We start from the raw sequence: 16,781 nt of genomic DNA, 5'->3' as shown, positions 1-16,781 counted from the left end.
CCTGTCCCCAAGCACCCCACATCCCCCAGGCTCTGGCTGCCCCCTCCAGCATCCCCATCCCTTCCTCCTCTCCCACACAGATTTGGCCCCAGCCTGTTCAGGCACCACAGCCAGGGCCGCAGGGGGATTTGCTTATCTTGCTCTGTCCTGGAAGAAGAATTTCCAACTCAGACAGAGGACAGCAGTTTAAATCCATCCCCCTTGTTGTTATGCTTTAAACCATCCCAGCTTCTCCCTGCTCTCCTCCCTACTGCCATTTTGCTCTACGCAGTTTGCTGCTGTTGGGAGCAAACCTGCCTTTCCAGGGCTTTGTGCTGCCTTTTCTGGAAACATTTGCCACATTGAACATTGCCATTTGAAACTTCCCAGAAAACTACCACCAAGGAAAAGCCCTCACAGCCCTCTCCTGCCTGGGACAAGGGCATGGGGAGGTGGGAACAGCCGGGCATGGTGGCAGGGACCTGGGGCACGCTTTTCTTTGTGTGTTTTGCTCCAAACCAGCTTCCTTCTCAAAACACTCCAATATTTGTGGCTTCTTCCCCATTTCACTCCCACCAAAGCCGCTCAGCTCAAGTTCCCAGTGCCAGACACCATGTCCCAACTCCACACCCGAAGGCATCCCCAGGGAAGGGAAGCTGGAGCAGAGTGTGGGGGAAAGCAGAGCCAGAACTGCTCCCACCCAGCACAGCCCTGATCTCCTCCAGCTGCCGCCGCCACAACGTGACAGCGAAGAGGGAGAGAGAGGGAACAGAAGGAAAATAACTGGCTATTTGTCTCAAATTCTGCAACTTGAGAAGGGAAAGAGAGAGAGAGAGAGAACAGCTCGCAGGAAAATATGTTTCTGAGTTAGACAAGAAACACACATCTGCTCTGTCCCAGGCACAACCACAGCCCACAGCCCGCAGGCCCAGCACAGGCGCTTCCGCTCGCCGGGGGCTGCACCCCCGTGCTGGGCTCCCTCTCTGGCGAGGGAGACTTTTGTCCAAGGTCCTGCTTCCCTGGGGAGCGCCTGCCCTTCAGCCCCAGCCCAAAAAGCAAACCTGGTGCTGGCTGTGGCAGGTTAAGCTACCCAAGGATGGGGTGCAGGGTTCCCAACACTGCGGGGTTTGTTGATCTTTCCAGCAGAGAAAAAAGGGAATGAAACAATTCCCACCAGCATCACCGTGGTGGTTCCTTACCACCCAGCCTGATTCAGCTCATTATTCACGACCTTTCTTGTTGTGAGTCACCAGGACGCTGTTTTGGCCCCAGGACTGCTGCCACATGTCAGAGCCTGGCACAGGGCTCCGTGTGAGGCTGGAAGTGGGGGGCAATGCCAGTTCTCCGAGTGGAAATAGAAAGCAAACACCACCAGAAAGTCCCCGGGCATCCTTCCTGCTCGCTGTCTGACAGTCACTCCTGCTATACCAGCCAGATTTGGGGCTGTACCCCCAGAGCGTGGGGCTGGACTGGCAGCATGCCTCCTGCATGGCCGTGGCCACTGGGTTCAAAAGCCGGGCAAGAAGCCCAGAGACCTCGAGCCAAGGCAGTGCAGGAGGTCAGCATGGGAAGGGTTTCTGGAGAGGCTGCAAAGCGTCTTACATTCTGTGGACAGAGCCGCGTGACACGCCCGACTGTAAAATAAAGTTCATTTATTTCGTAGCAAAGGGCAATCTAAGAGCTTACACGGTCCCTGCCACTGCCTGGGCATGAACCCCTCTGCTCCCCCCATTCTGCCTGGCCAGGTGAGGCACACGCAGCCTCACCCACCGAGGCTGGTGGTGAGGGTCCCCAACGCATCGACAGGAGCCCCAAGCACAGCTGGCATGCAGGCAGGCAGGAGCTGCCCACATTCCTCTGCCCCGAGACCCAGAGGAACTGAGCACCCCACAAGGTTTTTCTACACTTTCAGCAATTATCTGATAGAGGAGAAGCCAGCACCAGCTGCCCATCTGCTGTGCAGCCAGGACAGGCTCTGTCACCGATGCTTTTAGCCAAGTCTCCGACTGCACAGCTCGAAGCCACATCCATCTGGCTTTTCTCCTTCCTTCCCCATCACCCCAACAGGTAGGACTCCAAAGAAGAAACCGGGTATTTCCACTCCTTGCTGCTTGCCTGGGAGGAGACAGGGCTGCCGGTGAAAGGGAGACCAGCCTGCCTGCATGGTGGGAGTGAGGAGCTTCTGGCTGGACACGTCTGCAAAGCCAAACATCTTCCCGTGGTGTGCAGGCTGCCATCACCCTGACAGTCCCTGCGAGCTCGGTGGGTAAATGGGAGGCAGGGGGTTCACCCTGCGGCACGCGGGTACGGGCACAGGCAACCGGGTGCTGGCTCAGCCCAGCTCCTGCCTGTCTCTCTCCAGCTCTCAGGGTGCTCCATTGGGTTCTGCAGGGTCACTGGCACAGGGTTGCACAGCTGTGGCCCCCTGCCCAGCAAGCCGGCCGTCCCTCACTGCCTCACACAATGCCATTGCGCGTGGGGTGAGTCCGTACCCGGTAGATGATGACGGCAGTGGCAGGGCACAGCACCAGGGCTGTCATGACAAGGATGGTGGCCAAGATGATCAGGACAATAACCCAGATATCCAGAATGTGTTTAGGGAGAGCAGCGGGACTTGCAGGCTCAGGGAGGTCCATCCTGCAAAGGAACAGACAAAGGGGTGATGGGGCAGCCCCCTCCATCCCTCCCACAGCCAGAGCCCCCCCTGCCCCATTCTGAGCACCCCACTGCTCTCCGCAGGGAAACCCCCGCAACCGCCGTCCAGCCTGAGCCTCAGGCTCCTTTGTCTCCTTCCAGAAGCCCCAGGATTTATAGCCTGCTCTGATGCAGCTGGATAAAAGCCCAGGGGAAAACTTCCCCGCTAATTACTACCGTTGTTAAAGCAAAGCGCAGATAAAGCAAAGCCAGAACCAGACGTCCCACCGGTCACTCACGAGTGGGTCATCGGCCGGGGAAACGCCGGGACCGGGGGCAGCCAGAGCCCCCCCGCCCCGGGAGCCTTGCACCTCCCGGTCCCCGCTCCCGCGGTGCCGCCTGCTGAGTCACGGGATTAATGACTTAATTAGCAGCCAGGCTCAGAGTTGAGGGGTCGCAGCACCCCTCCTCGGGTCCCGCAGCTGCCCTCCGCCCGGCCGAGAGCACCGGGCTGGGTCCCCGTCCTGCCCGCAGCCTCCCCAGCAGCCCGGCAGCGGACGGGACGGACGAGCCCCCGCCGCGGGGAAGAGGAGCAGCAACCCCCCCTGGGCCCTCCCTGCCCGCCCTGTGCCCACCTACCTGCGGCGCTGCCCGGCTCCGGCGAGAAGCGGCGGCAGTGACAGGATCCCCGTCGGGGGAGGAAGCCCGAGTTCAGCCCGGCCCCGCCCGGCCCGCGGGGGGCGGCTGGGGAGAGGGGCGGGCGGGGGAGGAGGGGAAGTGAGGGAGGGAGGACAGGCCGGGCTTTTTGTTTTTGTTTTGCTTTGGGATGAAGCCAGACCACGCTCCGGCTCATCCCTGCCCACCCACGATGGGGGTCCCACGAGAAGAGACCACCTGGAGTCAAACCCGAAGGTCTCCGGTGCCGGGGAGGCACCGCGGGGTTATTTCAGACTTAACACCCTAACGAGGGGCTTTGCCCCTGCCCCGTGCCCCCCAGCCTCGCCAACAGCAGGGCTCGTATGCGTCCATCTGCCTTCGAGGCCGGGGGCAAGAGGGGAGAAGCAAAAGCCCTGCGGTGAGGCGCCGGGCAGGGCAGATACCTGGGGGCTCCAGGCAGGGCTGATCCCCATCCCCGGGGGCTCCGGGCAGGGCTGATCCCCATCCCCGGGGGCTCCGGGCAGGGCTGATCCCCATCCCCGGGGGCTCCGGGCAGGGCTGATGCCCAGACGCGGAGCATCCCCGTGGAGGCAGCAGCCCTCAGCCCACCAGCTGGGCACAGTTTGCGCTACCCGGTGGCACACTTCACTTCCTCAGCGATGCCAAAGGGCCAAGCCAGCAGCAGCCGCTGCCAGCCGGCCCCGAGAGGCGAGGTGGGGTGTCCCGGGTCCCCCACAACGGGACCCGCACGCACGGCGCCCATCGCCTCTGCCTTCGACAAACCTGCCGGGGCCCCCGGCGGCGGGAACCACTGACCGGCGCACCCAGGGACACCGCCGGCCTCGGGGCACGGCCGGGGCTCGTCCCGGAGCCGCAGGGGCGGGCGGCGGGCAGAGGGGACCGGGGCAGCGGGGCCGGGCAGCGCAAGGCCGGGAGCAGCCCAGAGGCGGTTTGCCGGTTTGCTGACGCAAAGTGCCGCGCTCCGGCCAACGCCGTGACCTCACCGGCCGCCCCCGCCGGTCCCGTCACGATACACCCGGCGGCCGCGGGGCTGAGGAGGAGCAGCCCCGGGCCGGGGGCACGGCGGGCGGCGAGGCGAGGGAGAGTGTGTATGTGTAGGGGGCGGGGGGGGCAGGGCCGGGCGGGTCTCGTCCCCTCGTGTGTCCCCTGCCCCCAGCCCGGGCGAGGGGGGTGGGGGGGGGGGGCGCGGCCCCGGCACGTCGCGCCCGCGGGGGCGGGAACGCCCCGCCACGGCCACCGCCCGTCCCGCCGGCGTCACGTGGGCCAGCGCGCTGACGTTGCGCGGTGACGTCGGGGCGGCGGCGGCGCGGCGGCTGTCGCCCCCCTGCCAAGATGGCGTCGCTGCTGCAGTCGGAGCGGGTGCTGTACCTGGTGCGCGGCGAGAAGGAGATGCGGGCGCCGCTGTCGCAGCTGTACTTCTGCCGGTACTGCAGCGAGCTCCGCTCCCTGGAGTGTGTCTCGCACGAGGTAACGGCGGCCCGGCCGCACCCGCAGCCCGGCTGAGATGGGGAGGGGGCGGGACTTTACCCTCTCGGTGCGCACTGGTTGGGCGGCTTCCCTGCCGCTCACTCGCCGTCTGCTGCGCCGTTGGTTAGCGGCGCGGCTGAGGGGTGGGCACAGCGGCGCTCCATGGAGAAGCGGCATTGGCAGCACATGAGGGAAAGGGCAGAGCCTTGCGCTGGATTGGCTTAGCGCTGCTGTCTGTCAACGCAATTCGGACTGTGATTGGCTGAGGCGCGTGTACAAGGGGTGGGGCCCCTCGCATAGGGCCTGGTTGGGTGGGAGCGGCTCCTCTGTGGGGCCTGGCCGGGCCTGTAGGGATCCCTTCACCCCTCAAGGGAGCCCGGCCAGGCCTCTCAGGGACCCCTTTACCGCTGCGGGGAGCCCGGCCGGGCCCGCAGGGTTCCTCTCGCCCCTCCGGGAGGTCCGGAACCTGTCCCTCCCCTCCCCAAAAGGCCCAGCCGGGGACACTCACCGAGACAGAGCCCTCCGCGGGACCCGGCCGGGGGCTCCCGGGGCTGCCTCAGGGCAGAGCTGCTCTCGGAAGGCCGCAGGGCTTGCCCAGATGTGCTGGATGTGGCTCAGCACCTGCTGTCAAAGTCCCAAGAGCCGTGCCTTGTGCCAAAGGGGGGTGCCGAGGCCGGGAACACCCGGCGTGTGAAGTTAAATGGGTTTGAGGGCACTCGGTGTGAGTTTGTTTCCACCTGATGGGTTTTCCCCACATTATGCTGTGGGATTCCTGCGGTGGAGGGTTTGTTCTTTGTCCGGGGGTGGCTGGAGCCTTTCTAGGTTGTCACCCAGCTGGGGGGATAGTCTGCAGTGTGCGGGGGCCTGGCAGGAGCACTGCTTTTGCGTGGGCAAGCTGCGGTCCTGAGGCTGCCCCTGTGTCCTCTGGAGTCGTCACGGTAAAATCGATGACATTGATTTTGTGGGAGTCTGAGGAAATTAAGAAATCCCACTAGGTTATAAATGCTTTAAGAGAATGACTGTGCAACACAGCTCCCAGGCGGGGTATCTGCTGAGAAACGTCAAAGCCTCTGAAGAGTAGAAAATAGATTTGCCACCAGGCTGGGTCCCTCATGGAGTCTACAGGATGACGTGTGCACTCACTGTGCGTTTCCATGTTGAACAACGAGCTTGGGGTTTTTTTTCATTCAATAATGGGTCCCCCTTCTTGCTGCTGTTGTTTTAATTGGCAAAATTGGCTTATGGCAGCAGACAGATACAAAACATTTTCTGAAACACGTGAATTTCTGAGCAGTGTAAGTACAAGACCAGAATAAATTTAGATATAAATGGAAACAGCATTTAAAAACCTGCTGCTAAAGCTGAAAATTGAAACTCTGGTAACCACAAAAGGTCAGTACCTAGTTGTCCTTTTCCCATTTACCAGGTGGAGTAGTTTAATGTATCCTGACTTAGGAAACCTTCTGGCTTGCGTTGTTAAAGCTCAAAATATGGCTGAGATGGGCTAAGGTTTCAGATATCAAACAGTGTCTGGAATCCTCACTGCCTTCACTGTCCCTCTCCAGACACAAAGCCTTGTTAATTCCTGTGGCAGAGGTGCAGGCTGTCTAGACAAATGCGCGCCTGTAAGTGTGATGTGACTGTCTTGTTCATCAGGTGGACTCTCACTACTGCCCCAGCTGCCTGGAAAACATGCCTTCAGCTGAGGCCAAGCTGAAAAAGAATAGGTAAGGTCACTTTGGCTTTTATCATCAAGACTCCGTATTTTAAACAGCTCCTTCCTTAGACTGACATCTGACTGGGTACATCTGAAACTCTCTTCAAAAACTACATTGCTTCTTGTAACCTTTCAGTATTCTTTGGGGAGTAAGTGTCTTTCCTTGATGTATCATGGTTTTTTGGATGACCTGCTCTCATAACACTAAGGGTTTTCTAGTATTGCCCAGTATTTCTCACTGTTGCCATTCTGAAGTTGACTCTGAACCCCTCATTTCTGTTGCCTTTCTCCCTAACCCCGTTGCATAGGATGAAAAGGTCTGTCGCTTTCATCTTGACGTGTTAGTTGGGATTGTTTTCCTCAGCCTGGGGTCCTTGGCAGAGCACTGTCTTACACTGTCCTCTTCCCAGGTGTGCTAACTGCTTTGACTGCCCCTGCTGCATGCACACCCTTTCCACCCGTGCCACGAGCATTCCTGCTCCGCTCCCTGATGACCCAGCCAAGACTACCATGAAGAAAGCATATTACTTGGCCTGTGGATTTTGCCGCTGGACTTCCCGGGATGTGGGCATGGCAGACAAGTCTGTTGGTAAGTGACAGTCAGAGACAGAAAAATGAGTAGCAACAGGAGCCTGGTATGTGTATCAGACAAACAAATTAGTTTCTAGCCATACAATGTAGGTAATATCTGTCCAGATTTTGAGTCACAGTTGGAAACTCACAGGAAAATGGTTTGTTGCTGAAGTCTCCCCTGAAGAGCTGAGTTAGTGAAACACGACCCAGTTCCACACTCCTGTTACCTGACTAGTGAGACAGCTGTTGAATGAGGGGCCTTTTTAGTGTCTGTGCTCCCCACTCAGCAGAGATCTCTGTGTGCCTTTGAAGCCGCTCAGTCTGACAGCATAAAGGTCTGCTTTATTTGCTGTCACTTATGTTCACTTCCAGAGTTGCTAGTCAGTATTTGTACTTGGTTTTTCTCTTCTCAACAGCACCAGATCAAAGCTTTTATCTGTTTCTTGGTGCATAAGACATGCAGAAAAAATATCTTGTCATGCTTCAGAAATGGGGCTGATTAGATGAAGCAGATCCTCTGATTTCCAGTCTTGATGTGACTGAATACTGTGAGCTGAAGATGCAAATTCACAGATAGCTACCAATAGGCTGTTCTAGTAAACTCATGTACTGGCTGTTAAAGTAACTCCTAGGGGCTGTCCTGAGTATGTCCCAAACAACACTTATTTAAAAACATGTTGTAAGAGCTGGTGAAGCACCTTCAGCCCAAACCTGCCTGTGAAAAGCTTGAAGAGGTTTGTGTTTGTGCAGGCTGGAACTTAAAGAATTGCAATGCTGAGTGTAGCAGAAATAGGGAATGTTGTATTTCAGGAGTAAAACCGAGATAGTTGGGTGTTAGATGTGATTTCTGTGTGGGGTCTGGAAATCTTCTGTTGAGGACATTGTCTTCTCTCTTTCCCCTGCAGCTAGTGGTGGCTGGCAGGAGCCGGAGAATCCTCACACGCAGAGGGTGAGTGCAGGGAGGGGCTGCCCTTAGGCTGACACATCAGCTGGAAAGAGCTGTTGGAGGCCCCAGGCCCCCTCAATCACTTTCTCTGCATCTATAATTCTTTAGATACCAGTTCCAGTTCCTAATCTCCACCTTGACTGAATTCAATGGAAGGAAGGCCTCTTAGAGGCTCTCCCATGGATGTTGCAATATAAAACCTCCTTTTCTGAAGAAGCTCATTTGCAAACATCATATCTAATAGTGCTGTTAACACAACACCAATGACTGTGCTCCCTGTGTATGTGAACAAAAGCTGTTTTCCAACCAAGAGTATGTCTAGGATCTGGAAAACAGAACCACACCTTTACTACCCTTCCCTGTCACCAGTTAGGGCTCTGCACTAAATGTCACCAGCCTCAGGCCGGGGTTGGAAAGATGCTGTTTGTTCCACTAATCCAAACTGCCTGGTTTTGGCCACACAACATTGTGTGTCCAACGCATGAACAAAGTCTCAGGGCCCTCATTGCAGAGTGAAAGTTTGCTGCTGCTCTCTGATAACCATCATCCCCAAAGGAGGGTCAGTTTGTCACCCCTGGTGTGGGTTAAGACACACAGGCTTCTTTAATGTCTGTCTCCCAGAATACAGCTGGTGCTAGGAACAGAGTGAAACAAGTAACAGGAACCCCAGCTTGTTCACAAACAAATACTGCAGCTGGTCTGGCACTTCTTCCCTGTTCACTGGCTGTCCGTTTTCATCCCCTCAGATTAACAAACTGGTTGAGTACTACCAGCAGCTGGCTCAGAAGGAGAAGATCGAGCGGGACCGGAAGAAGCTGGTGCGGCGCCGAAACTACATGCCTCTGGCGTTTTCGGTGAGCATTGTGCACCTGGAGCAGGAGAAGTGTGTCACAGCAGCCTCAGCTGGAAAGATTAGATAGATGGTAGCACAGCAGGGCTGCTCAGCTTCTTTTATTGAGAACTAATGTGCTAGGGCACATGAGTTTCTTTAGGCAGAAGTAGTTTTATACCTGATGTTGTATTACGCTGCCTCTCTCCCTAACAGTCCTCTCTGATGATGCCAGAAGGGTTTATTCTTGCCATGCAAAGGAATATGTTACTCAGCAGTGAAATGCTGGGCACCTGCAGTTGCAATGCCAGTGGTAGCTCTTTCTCAGGGGAGCTGCATACCACAGCTCAGTAACCCATCAGGATTTCATCTGGCACTTTTCTGCTTGACATCTCAACTGAAATTAACCTTAAGACTTGGCTGTAGCTGACTGACTTGTTATTGTACTGGCAGGTTAATGCTTATTTTGTTTAGCTGAGTGACTGCATTATGCTTGCTACTTCTCAATTAACTGTGCTTGCTCTGTGCTCTTGCTTGTGTCTTATGGCTGCATTTTTTGTCTCCGTTGCTACCTGCTGCTATTTTGGGGGCTCTCCACAGCAACACACTATACACGTAGTGGTAAGTCTTTTCACAGTTTCTGCTGGTGTTAAAGCTCTTGTAGAACCACCTGAAGGGCAGTAACAGATCCTTCTCCTCACCTTGCCTCAGGGCCTCTGACTTGGATGTGCCCAGAACAGATGCACATGAAGGCTAGCTAGTTATGGCAACATTTGCTACCACAAAAAATAAAGAGTTTGTTAGTTTACAGACAGGGTGGACTTTGGGTAAGTAGCTTGGAAAGCAGTCCTTCACAAAGCTTAGCTGAGACACAGCCATCTGTCTGCCTGCAGCACTAACCTTAGCCCTTGAAAAATCACCAGGGTAGGTTGATGCTCACATTTCTCCTTTGGTGAGAGCTCAGGTTTTCAGTCCTGCCCAGAAGAAAGCTGTCTTGTCCCTGAACACCCTGTGCTCAGCTGTAGAAAGCTGAGGAGTAGTTCAGCTATTCATGCTGATTGGAGCTGTCTGGTGAGAGAGACCTGTGGGTAGTGAGGCTTGCAAGAGGCTGAACCTTCTGGCTCCTTCTAGTAGTGCAGCAGAGCATTCCAGGTGGATGCAGACCCACGTCGACCCAGTTCTTTCAGCAGCTGAGCTCTCGTTCTGCACTACTTGACATGCAGTTGCTCTGAAAAGAAGATCAAAGGATAATGTGTCAGTAGTGAAGGCTGGTGATCTAAGGAAAGAACAAAAGCTGTCTGAGCAGTAGCCACATCTGTCTGTCCCTGGCTGCAGCGTGGTAGTAATTGTTTTCTCCTTGCTAACAGTTTGAGCAGGAAAATAAAATCTTGGGAAGCATCAAATACCTTTCCCTTTTTGCTTTCCTTTGCTTGTCTCCCTATGCTTGTCATGCAGCTCATAGGATGAGTTTGCACTAGGTCTTTTTGTCCTGGCAGGAAGCAGACCTGAAGCTGACAGCTCCTTTTTGTCTTGTAGGACAAATACGGCCTTGGAACCAGGCTTCAGCGCCAGAGGCCCGGAGCACCCATCAGCGCCCTCGCCGGACTCTCGTGAGTTTCAGGGTTGGGGTTACTGATGTGGGAAGGATAGGAGGGATAGGCTGGAGAGCAGTAAAGCACCTGCAGTACAGTGATGAACTGTGTTAGCAGGTAGCAGGGGAAGGAGGTTTTTTTTAGAAGCATTAGATGTGAAATCCTCAGGCATCTCTGTGCAGCAGCTCCAGATGTTTAGCTTTCTACTCCTAGAAACAAGTGCCTGCTTGCTTCCTTGTGAAGTTACTGTTGTTTTGCAATCTCTGCTGTCCCTGCCCTCTGTGTTACATTTTATGACTGAGTTGTCCCCCACTTTGTTTCAGGCTGAAAGAAGGAGAGGACCAGAAGGAGATTAAGATTGAGCCAGCTGATGCTGTGGAAGAAGTGGAACCTCTTCCTGAGGATTACTACACAAGACCAATCAATCTGACAGAAGGTAACACCTGAATGTTCTGTTATGTTTTGCCTTTAAGTTTTATAACATGGACAGTGCCTGTAAACATGTCAGTGGGGTTCCTGATGGCCTGAGGTTTTGGTAATATTTATCCTGGAATTGAAATGGTGGGAAAACTCTGACTTTTTAAATGGTAACTTTGCAGCTCAACTTCAAGTTGTTCATGGAAAGCTCTGAGCCAAATACGTTAGGCCTCTGAATGGTTGTTTCAGGTTTGTTTTTTTCTTGCTGACCTTAATTTCTCTGCATGGGAAGCATCAACTTCTGGATGGAGAGAAGACCTGATGTTCTCTTTCAGGTGTTAGTAGGAAATAGGGAAGTAGCTGAGCTGCTGGGGAGCTGGAACTTTCGCTTGTTAAATAGCCAATTGTGAACTACTTTGACATCAGCTTGGAATAGCTTGCCTACTCATGACAGTTATTTAGCTGGCTCACAATTTAATCAGCAAATACTGTAAATCAGTTGGTGAAACTTGGGAGTGATTGGGATAAACCAGCAGGTACAGGAAGCAGAGTGGACTTCCTGATAAGGTGACTGTAAGTAGGACAGATGTTCTTGGTAGTCCTGCAGGCCTGCAAAGTCTGCCAGTATTAATTAATTCATGAAAGGCTTGTGGAAAGGGCTAGATCTTCATTGTCTCATTTTCCCATGAGACGGTCAGCGTTGTGAGAGTATGATGCTGGTAAACAGCACGGCCTTCGTCATTCTGCGCAGTGAGGGAAGGGCTGCCAGGTGGCTCCCTGCCTGTCAGACACTGGGAATGGTGAGGAGCCTGGTGTTCTGAGAGAAACCCATGGGAAGTTGGCTGCTGGAGCTGCTTTGCCTCGGAAACGACGTAGCTGCTAATTCTGTGCAGGAGTCTGAGTTACGCAAACTCCTCGCTGAGAAGCTGTATATTGTACTCATGCTGCACCCAGCTGGGAGGGAACAAAGCTGGAGGAAAGAACTCATTTTCTAGATGATTACAGAATTCTTGTTTCCACTCCAGCTGAGCTCTGAATAGAAATCAGGGTCCCGTGTTTCTCCTGGGCTGGCACTGACGTTGTCCCAGTGTTACTGTGCGCAGTCCAGGCAGCCGCTTCGACAGCTCTTACCTTCCATTCGTTCTCTGCAGTGAACAGTGGTGCTTGCCAGCAGCTTCTGAACGATTTGGTGGTGAAATTAAGTTTCTTAGAGATGTGGAGTTTCTGCACACGACGTGTGACATACTTGCCAGTGCACACGCACGATCTAGCTCGGGTTTCCATGCCCCAGACGTTAACTTGGTGGTGTTTTCTGTTGTGTGCCCAGTGACGACTCTGCGTCAGCGCCTGCTGCAGCCTGACTTCCAGCCCATCTGTGCTTCCCAGCTCTACCCACGTCACAAGCACCTCCTGATCAAACGCTCCCTGCGCTGCCGGGTAGGTAATCAAATACAAAACACACATGTTTTTTCTAGGCTCACAGAACTTGGCTTGTGGGAAATGGGCTTTGTATTCCTTTTTAAAAGAAACTACTCAAATGCTTCTGGGTTCTTGAAAGTTCTCAACCAAATTCCTGGTAACAGCATTAGGAGATGATCCTAATCATCTGCTGCATCTCTGACTGATGAAGGTTGTGAAAGGGGGACAGTAGTGTCAAAGATACCTAAAGATAACAAAGGTGGGTTTCTGTAAGGGTCTGTGTGTTCTGCCTAGCTAGGGAATCAAAGAAGGCTGACAGGAGAGCAAGAATTGAAAAAAATCTGCTGTTATTAAAGGAAAAAAATAAACTCAGCAAACAAAGTACCAGAGAGAGGCGGTGCAGAATACTGAAGATGCCCTTAGAGTGAAGGCAGGAGGAGGATATTTCAGAGAAGAAAAGCAAAGAGCTGGGAAGCAAAGATAGGCAAGAAATAAATCCAAGTTCTGCTGTTGGCTTATTATAAGCTCTTCAAAAAGCTTCTTGCTTTCTCAGTGAAGCAGGGATATTTATCTAGTTCCCAGAGCATAGAGATATATCCTTTTACGTATTTAGGATGCAAAATGCTTTGCAAAGACAGGATAGTTTTTCAGCAATAAGCAATGTCAGGCTGAGCCTGTATTTGAAGAGTGGCCTATGAGATCACTCTCCAGATCCAGACATTTGTTTTTTTAATGGATTCTGGAGCATAAACCAAAAGGCTTGCTGCTATTTGTGCCTTCTTCATGGTGCAGACAGTGAATGTCCAAGTGCTTTTAAGCCTGGTTCTGAATCTTCTGTTTCTGAGACTGCACCAATAGTGCTGGATATGGCATTTTCAGAGCATCATGAGCTTGACACAGCTATGGCTACATGGACCCCAGGGTGCTAGAGGCTGGTAATGACATGGCTAGTGGCACAGCACTTGCAGCTCTGATTCTTTGGTATGTGACTGGACACTGTCTTCTGGTGCTGACTAAAATATCTTTGTGTCTAGAAATGTGAACATAACCTGAGCAAACCAGAATTCAATCCAACATCTATCAAGTTCAAGATCCAGCTGGTTGCCGTGTAAGTAAGATACGGGGACTGGGGAAAACAACCACCTATCCCTGCTTAGTTCATCCCTTCTGTTTTATTTTCTGTTGTACTCTTGATTTGACCTCTTGTATGGTTCTGTCATCTCTTAGGATGTATAATCACTGTTTAAAATCTATTTAGCTTATCTATAATAGCTTTGCTCCCTGATCTACTAAAATGTTTGCTGAATATTTTAGCAGTTTGAAAAAGGCACTGTGTGCTGTGCCAGCCCCACGCAGTAGCAGAACTTTGTAGGATCAAGCTTATATAATAAAGAGGGATTTAATTTTCCTTTTTAGTGTAAGATAAGCTCTAATAGCATTGAATAAATTAGATGGCTGTTGTGAATACATCACTCTACTTCAAGAGGTTGGTTATAGCCAGCAACTGAGTCCGTCATGGTCATGTGCTCTGTTCTCCTTGTAGTAACTATATCCCTGAAGTGAGGATCATGTCTATTCCCAACCTGCGCTACATGAAGGTCAGTGCTGTTTTCCCAGAAATGTCTTAGGGTGAGACACAGCTGGGAGGTGTGGAGCTGGGATCTTCTGGGAAGATGACATGGTGTGATGCTTGCTGCACCTGGGCTTCGATCAGCCCGTTTAGAGAGGGTGCAGGGTTTAAGGGAGCGATTGGAATGGCACTGCCTGTACGTGTCGCTCTGCACAAGTAGCTCTGCACTATCTGAAGAATAACAGGTGTGGAGTTGAGATCTTGCCCAGATTCCAAAGATGTGTGTTTCTTATGTCAGGAAAGAGTTCTGCATGGCATTGCACCTTTTTCGTGGTCTGGGGGTGTTTGCTCCCTTGAGTGTATATGATGCAATTTTTGAAGGTGTTAATTAGTCACAGAATATGGAGGTGCTAACAGTAACAAAGAACTTGAGTGTAATTGCTTCTTGAACTATCATTCCTGAATCTCCCCAGGAGAGCCAAGTCCTTCTGACTCTGACCAATCCAGTGGAGAACATCACACATGTCACACTGCTGGAGTGTGAAGAGGGAGACCCTGACAACATCAACAGCACTGCCAAGGTACTGTACCCTCCTGCTGCACGAGCCCAAGCCACTTCCAAAGTTTTCCACTCCCATTTATCCTCCCACAGGTCACACTCTCATCTGTCTTTTGGTCCCTGCTGTGACTGTGGTACACTTTCTTCCTTGGAGCTTAAATGTCTGTCACCAGTGAAACATCAGGTTGTAAAATGTTTTGAAATTGTGTCTCTTCATTGAGACCCCCCAGGAGCCAAGGGAGAAATACAGAGTTTCTCTGGTAGAGCAGTAAGCTGCTTGTACCAGAGCAAAAGGAAGCCAAGGATGAATCACTTTCCTATTAAACCCTGTAGTAAAGCAGCCCTCAGGAGGGGGGGGCTCTCTCCTGCTCACAGGGTGTGTGGTGAGCAGTGCTGAAAGGCTGCTTCTCTTTGTGCTCCATTTCAGGTGGCAGTTCCTCCCAAGGAGCTTATTCTGGCTGGCAAAGATGCTGCGGCAGAGTATGATGAGCTGGCAGAGCCTCAAGACTTCCAGGATGACCCTGAGTGAGTGTTGTCTGTTCTGTGGGGATCCTGCTCCGCAAATACTTGGCACTTCGACCAAGTAACTCACTCTCCTCTCTGTCTTCAGTGTAGTTTGGAATGTTTGGGGTTTTTTAAGTGTTCTTGGGGGTGTGTGTGCAGTCTTTGTTTTTGGGAGCTCAGAGATGAGGAATGCAAGTCTTTGTGCTTGTGGTTTGGACTGTTCAGGAGACATTTCTTCCCTTTGAAGCAAGGTGTGTCATTGCAGCAGTTGAATGGTGGTACTACCTCTCTGCAGGAATACTCTGTGTAATCTTTTCCTTTGCAAGCAGGGGGTTCAGGGTAGTGGTGAGAACCCTAAAGACTTGCCTCCAGCCTTCAAAATGGCCCTTCCTTGTTGCATAGCCAGGGCAGGCATGTTCTGTCTGACAGCTGTGCCAGCAGCTGTCAGCATAAGGCAGGGTACCCATGTTCTGATCAGGAGGCAGGAGGCACTGTGGGCCCCCCTGCAAAAAGAGCAGCAGGGAGTCAGTTAGAAACCAGGGCAGCTGTTTGAGCAGGGCATGTTCAGCCATAAACTGAGCGTCTTTATCACGTGGTGTCAGGATAAATCTCTTGGAAGGGTTGTGTGAGAACCTGGCTGACCCAGCGTTCTTTTGTTCCCTGCCCTGTAGCGTTATCGCCTTCAGGAAAGCCAATAAGGTGGGAGTTTTCATCAAGGTCACCCCACAGAGAGAAGAGGGCGAAGTGACCGTGAGTTTCAAGATGAAGCACGAGTTTAAAAACCTGGCTGCTCCCATCCGGCCCAGCGAGGAAGGGGACCACAGCTCTGAGGTCATCTGGCTCACCCATCACGTGGAGCTCAGCCTCGGCCCGCTGCTCCCGTGAAGGCTGCCCAGGCTTGCGCCCCGAGGGCTGGCTGCAGGACGGACTGTCAGGGTGGAGAGAGCGCCTGCTGCAACGTTCTGAGAGCTGCTGTGTGATGTGTGCCTGTGTGCCACGGGCCCCGGCCGAGAGGTGGCTGAGGGTGCCGTGGTTTGGGATGGTTTGTTCTCTCTCCTCTTGTTGTAGTGCCCACTAACTGCCGCTCTGCTCCCCTCCCCCCCCCACCCCCCCACTCCGCCACAGGCCTAGTTTAACTCGCAGCACGTGTTCCAGCGCTGAGAAAGAGTTGGCTTTCTCCAGATTTACACTACACCTGGCTGAATTCCGTTTCATCCACAGAAAAGTTCCCACGTTGGTTTTTCTTCCTGTCAGCCCCCAAACCTGACGTTACAAACTCGATAGTGAACAGATTCTTTACCATGTCCTTCCCAACAACCTCTGCCCTTCCCAACAACCTCTGCCCTTCCCAACAGCCATGCTGGGAGGTGGCCTTTCCTGCTGCATTACCAGCAGCAGCACACCACTTTCTTTTCTTGGGGGTTTTGGCTTCCATGTAGGATACCTCAGCTCTGGGAGATGGGAACCCCTGACCCCACTGTATGTAGCTTGCTTAGCCAAGGTGATGGATCTGTTTTGTCACAAAGGAAGCGATTGCTTTTGCCTTGAAACTCCAAACCTAGTGTACTGTAGTGTCCATGGATTTGACTGGCAGCTGAGCCTGCTTTCATCCCTCTGCAGCTTGCTGGGAATCTGGGAACTCTTGACTGAGGCAGGGATGCTCTGGAGAAGCCGCCCAGCAGTCTGCAGATCAATAACCACATGTGAATAGGGGTGGCAGTCAGCATGTGAAAGTGCTGTAGGTAAAACCACTGTGCCTGTTGGAGCTCATACTCTGTCCAATTGAGGGGGGGTGGGAGGGAGGTTAAAGGTGGAAAGACAGTTACACATTAACTAGCACGCACTGTACCCCGAGGTCATTAACCTGGGGTGTTGTTTGGCTGTAACCCCAGCTAAA

General features: G+C 53.0%; 2 protein-coding genes across 4 annotated transcripts; one reads left to right on the top strand and one right to left on the bottom strand.

The window, feature by feature from the left end:
* Positions 1-1,614: 1,614 nt before the first annotated feature.
* Positions 1,615-4,737, bottom strand: SMIM3 (small integral membrane protein 3). Of its 2 annotated transcripts, none has more exons than XM_084268739.1 (2): positions 4,660-4,737; positions 1,615-2,616 (listed from the first exon to the last, which is right to left on the bottom strand). In XM_084268739.1, the coding sequence occupies exon 2, from the start codon at positions 2,613-2,615 to the stop codon at positions 2,436-2,438; it is 180 nt and encodes a 59-aa protein (XP_084124865.1). In that variant the 5' UTR covers position 2,616; positions 4,660-4,737; the 3' UTR covers positions 1,615-2,435. The 2 variants fall into 2 exon arrangements, with proteins under 2 accessions (XP_084124865.1, XP_084124864.1); XM_084268738.1 differs by lacking the exon at positions 4,660-4,737 and adding an exon at positions 3,253-3,272.
* On the top strand, positions 4,598-16,630 carry DCTN4 (dynactin subunit 4). 2 transcript variants are annotated; one of them, XM_084268735.1, is made up of 13 exons: positions 4,598-4,758; positions 6,415-6,485; positions 6,886-7,064; positions 7,954-7,997; positions 8,741-8,848; positions 10,360-10,433; positions 10,739-10,851; positions 12,160-12,269; positions 13,286-13,359; positions 13,795-13,849; positions 14,295-14,402; positions 14,808-14,905; positions 15,556-16,630. In XM_084268735.1, exons 1-13 carry the CDS (start codon positions 4,624-4,626, stop codon positions 15,767-15,769), a joined length of 1,383 nt encoding a protein of 460 aa, XP_084124861.1. In that variant the 5' UTR covers positions 4,598-4,623; the 3' UTR covers positions 15,770-16,630. The 2 variants fall into 2 exon arrangements, with proteins under 2 accessions (XP_084124861.1, XP_084124862.1); XM_084268736.1 differs by lacking the exon at positions 4,598-4,758 and adding an exon at positions 5,610-5,696.
* Positions 16,631-16,781: the final 151 nt, after the last annotated feature.

This window comes from Gallinula chloropus, assembly GCF_964237585.1.
Source record: "Gallinula chloropus genome assembly, chromosome: 10".
In the NCBI taxonomy this organism is placed as follows: Eukaryota; Metazoa; Chordata; class Aves; order Gruiformes; family Rallidae; genus Gallinula; species Gallinula chloropus.
This window is presented reverse-complemented; position numbering and strand designations above follow the sequence as displayed.

Coding starts and splice junctions, on each gene's coding strand:
- SMIM3 (XM_084268739.1), bottom strand. CDS start 2,615: ATGGACCTCCCTGAGCCTGCAAGTCCCGCTGCTCTCCCTAAACACATT.
- DCTN4 (XM_084268735.1), top strand. CDS start 4,624: ATGGCGTCGCTGCTGCAGTCGGAGCGGGTGCTGTACCTGGTGCGCGGC. Junction 7,998..8,740: donor AGAATCCTCACACGCAGAGG/GTGAGTGCAGGG, acceptor TCATCCCCTCAG/ATTAACAAACTGGTTGAGTA. Junction 14,403..14,807: donor ACATCAACAGCACTGCCAAG/GTACTGTACCCT, acceptor GCTCCATTTCAG/GTGGCAGTTCCTCCCAAGGA.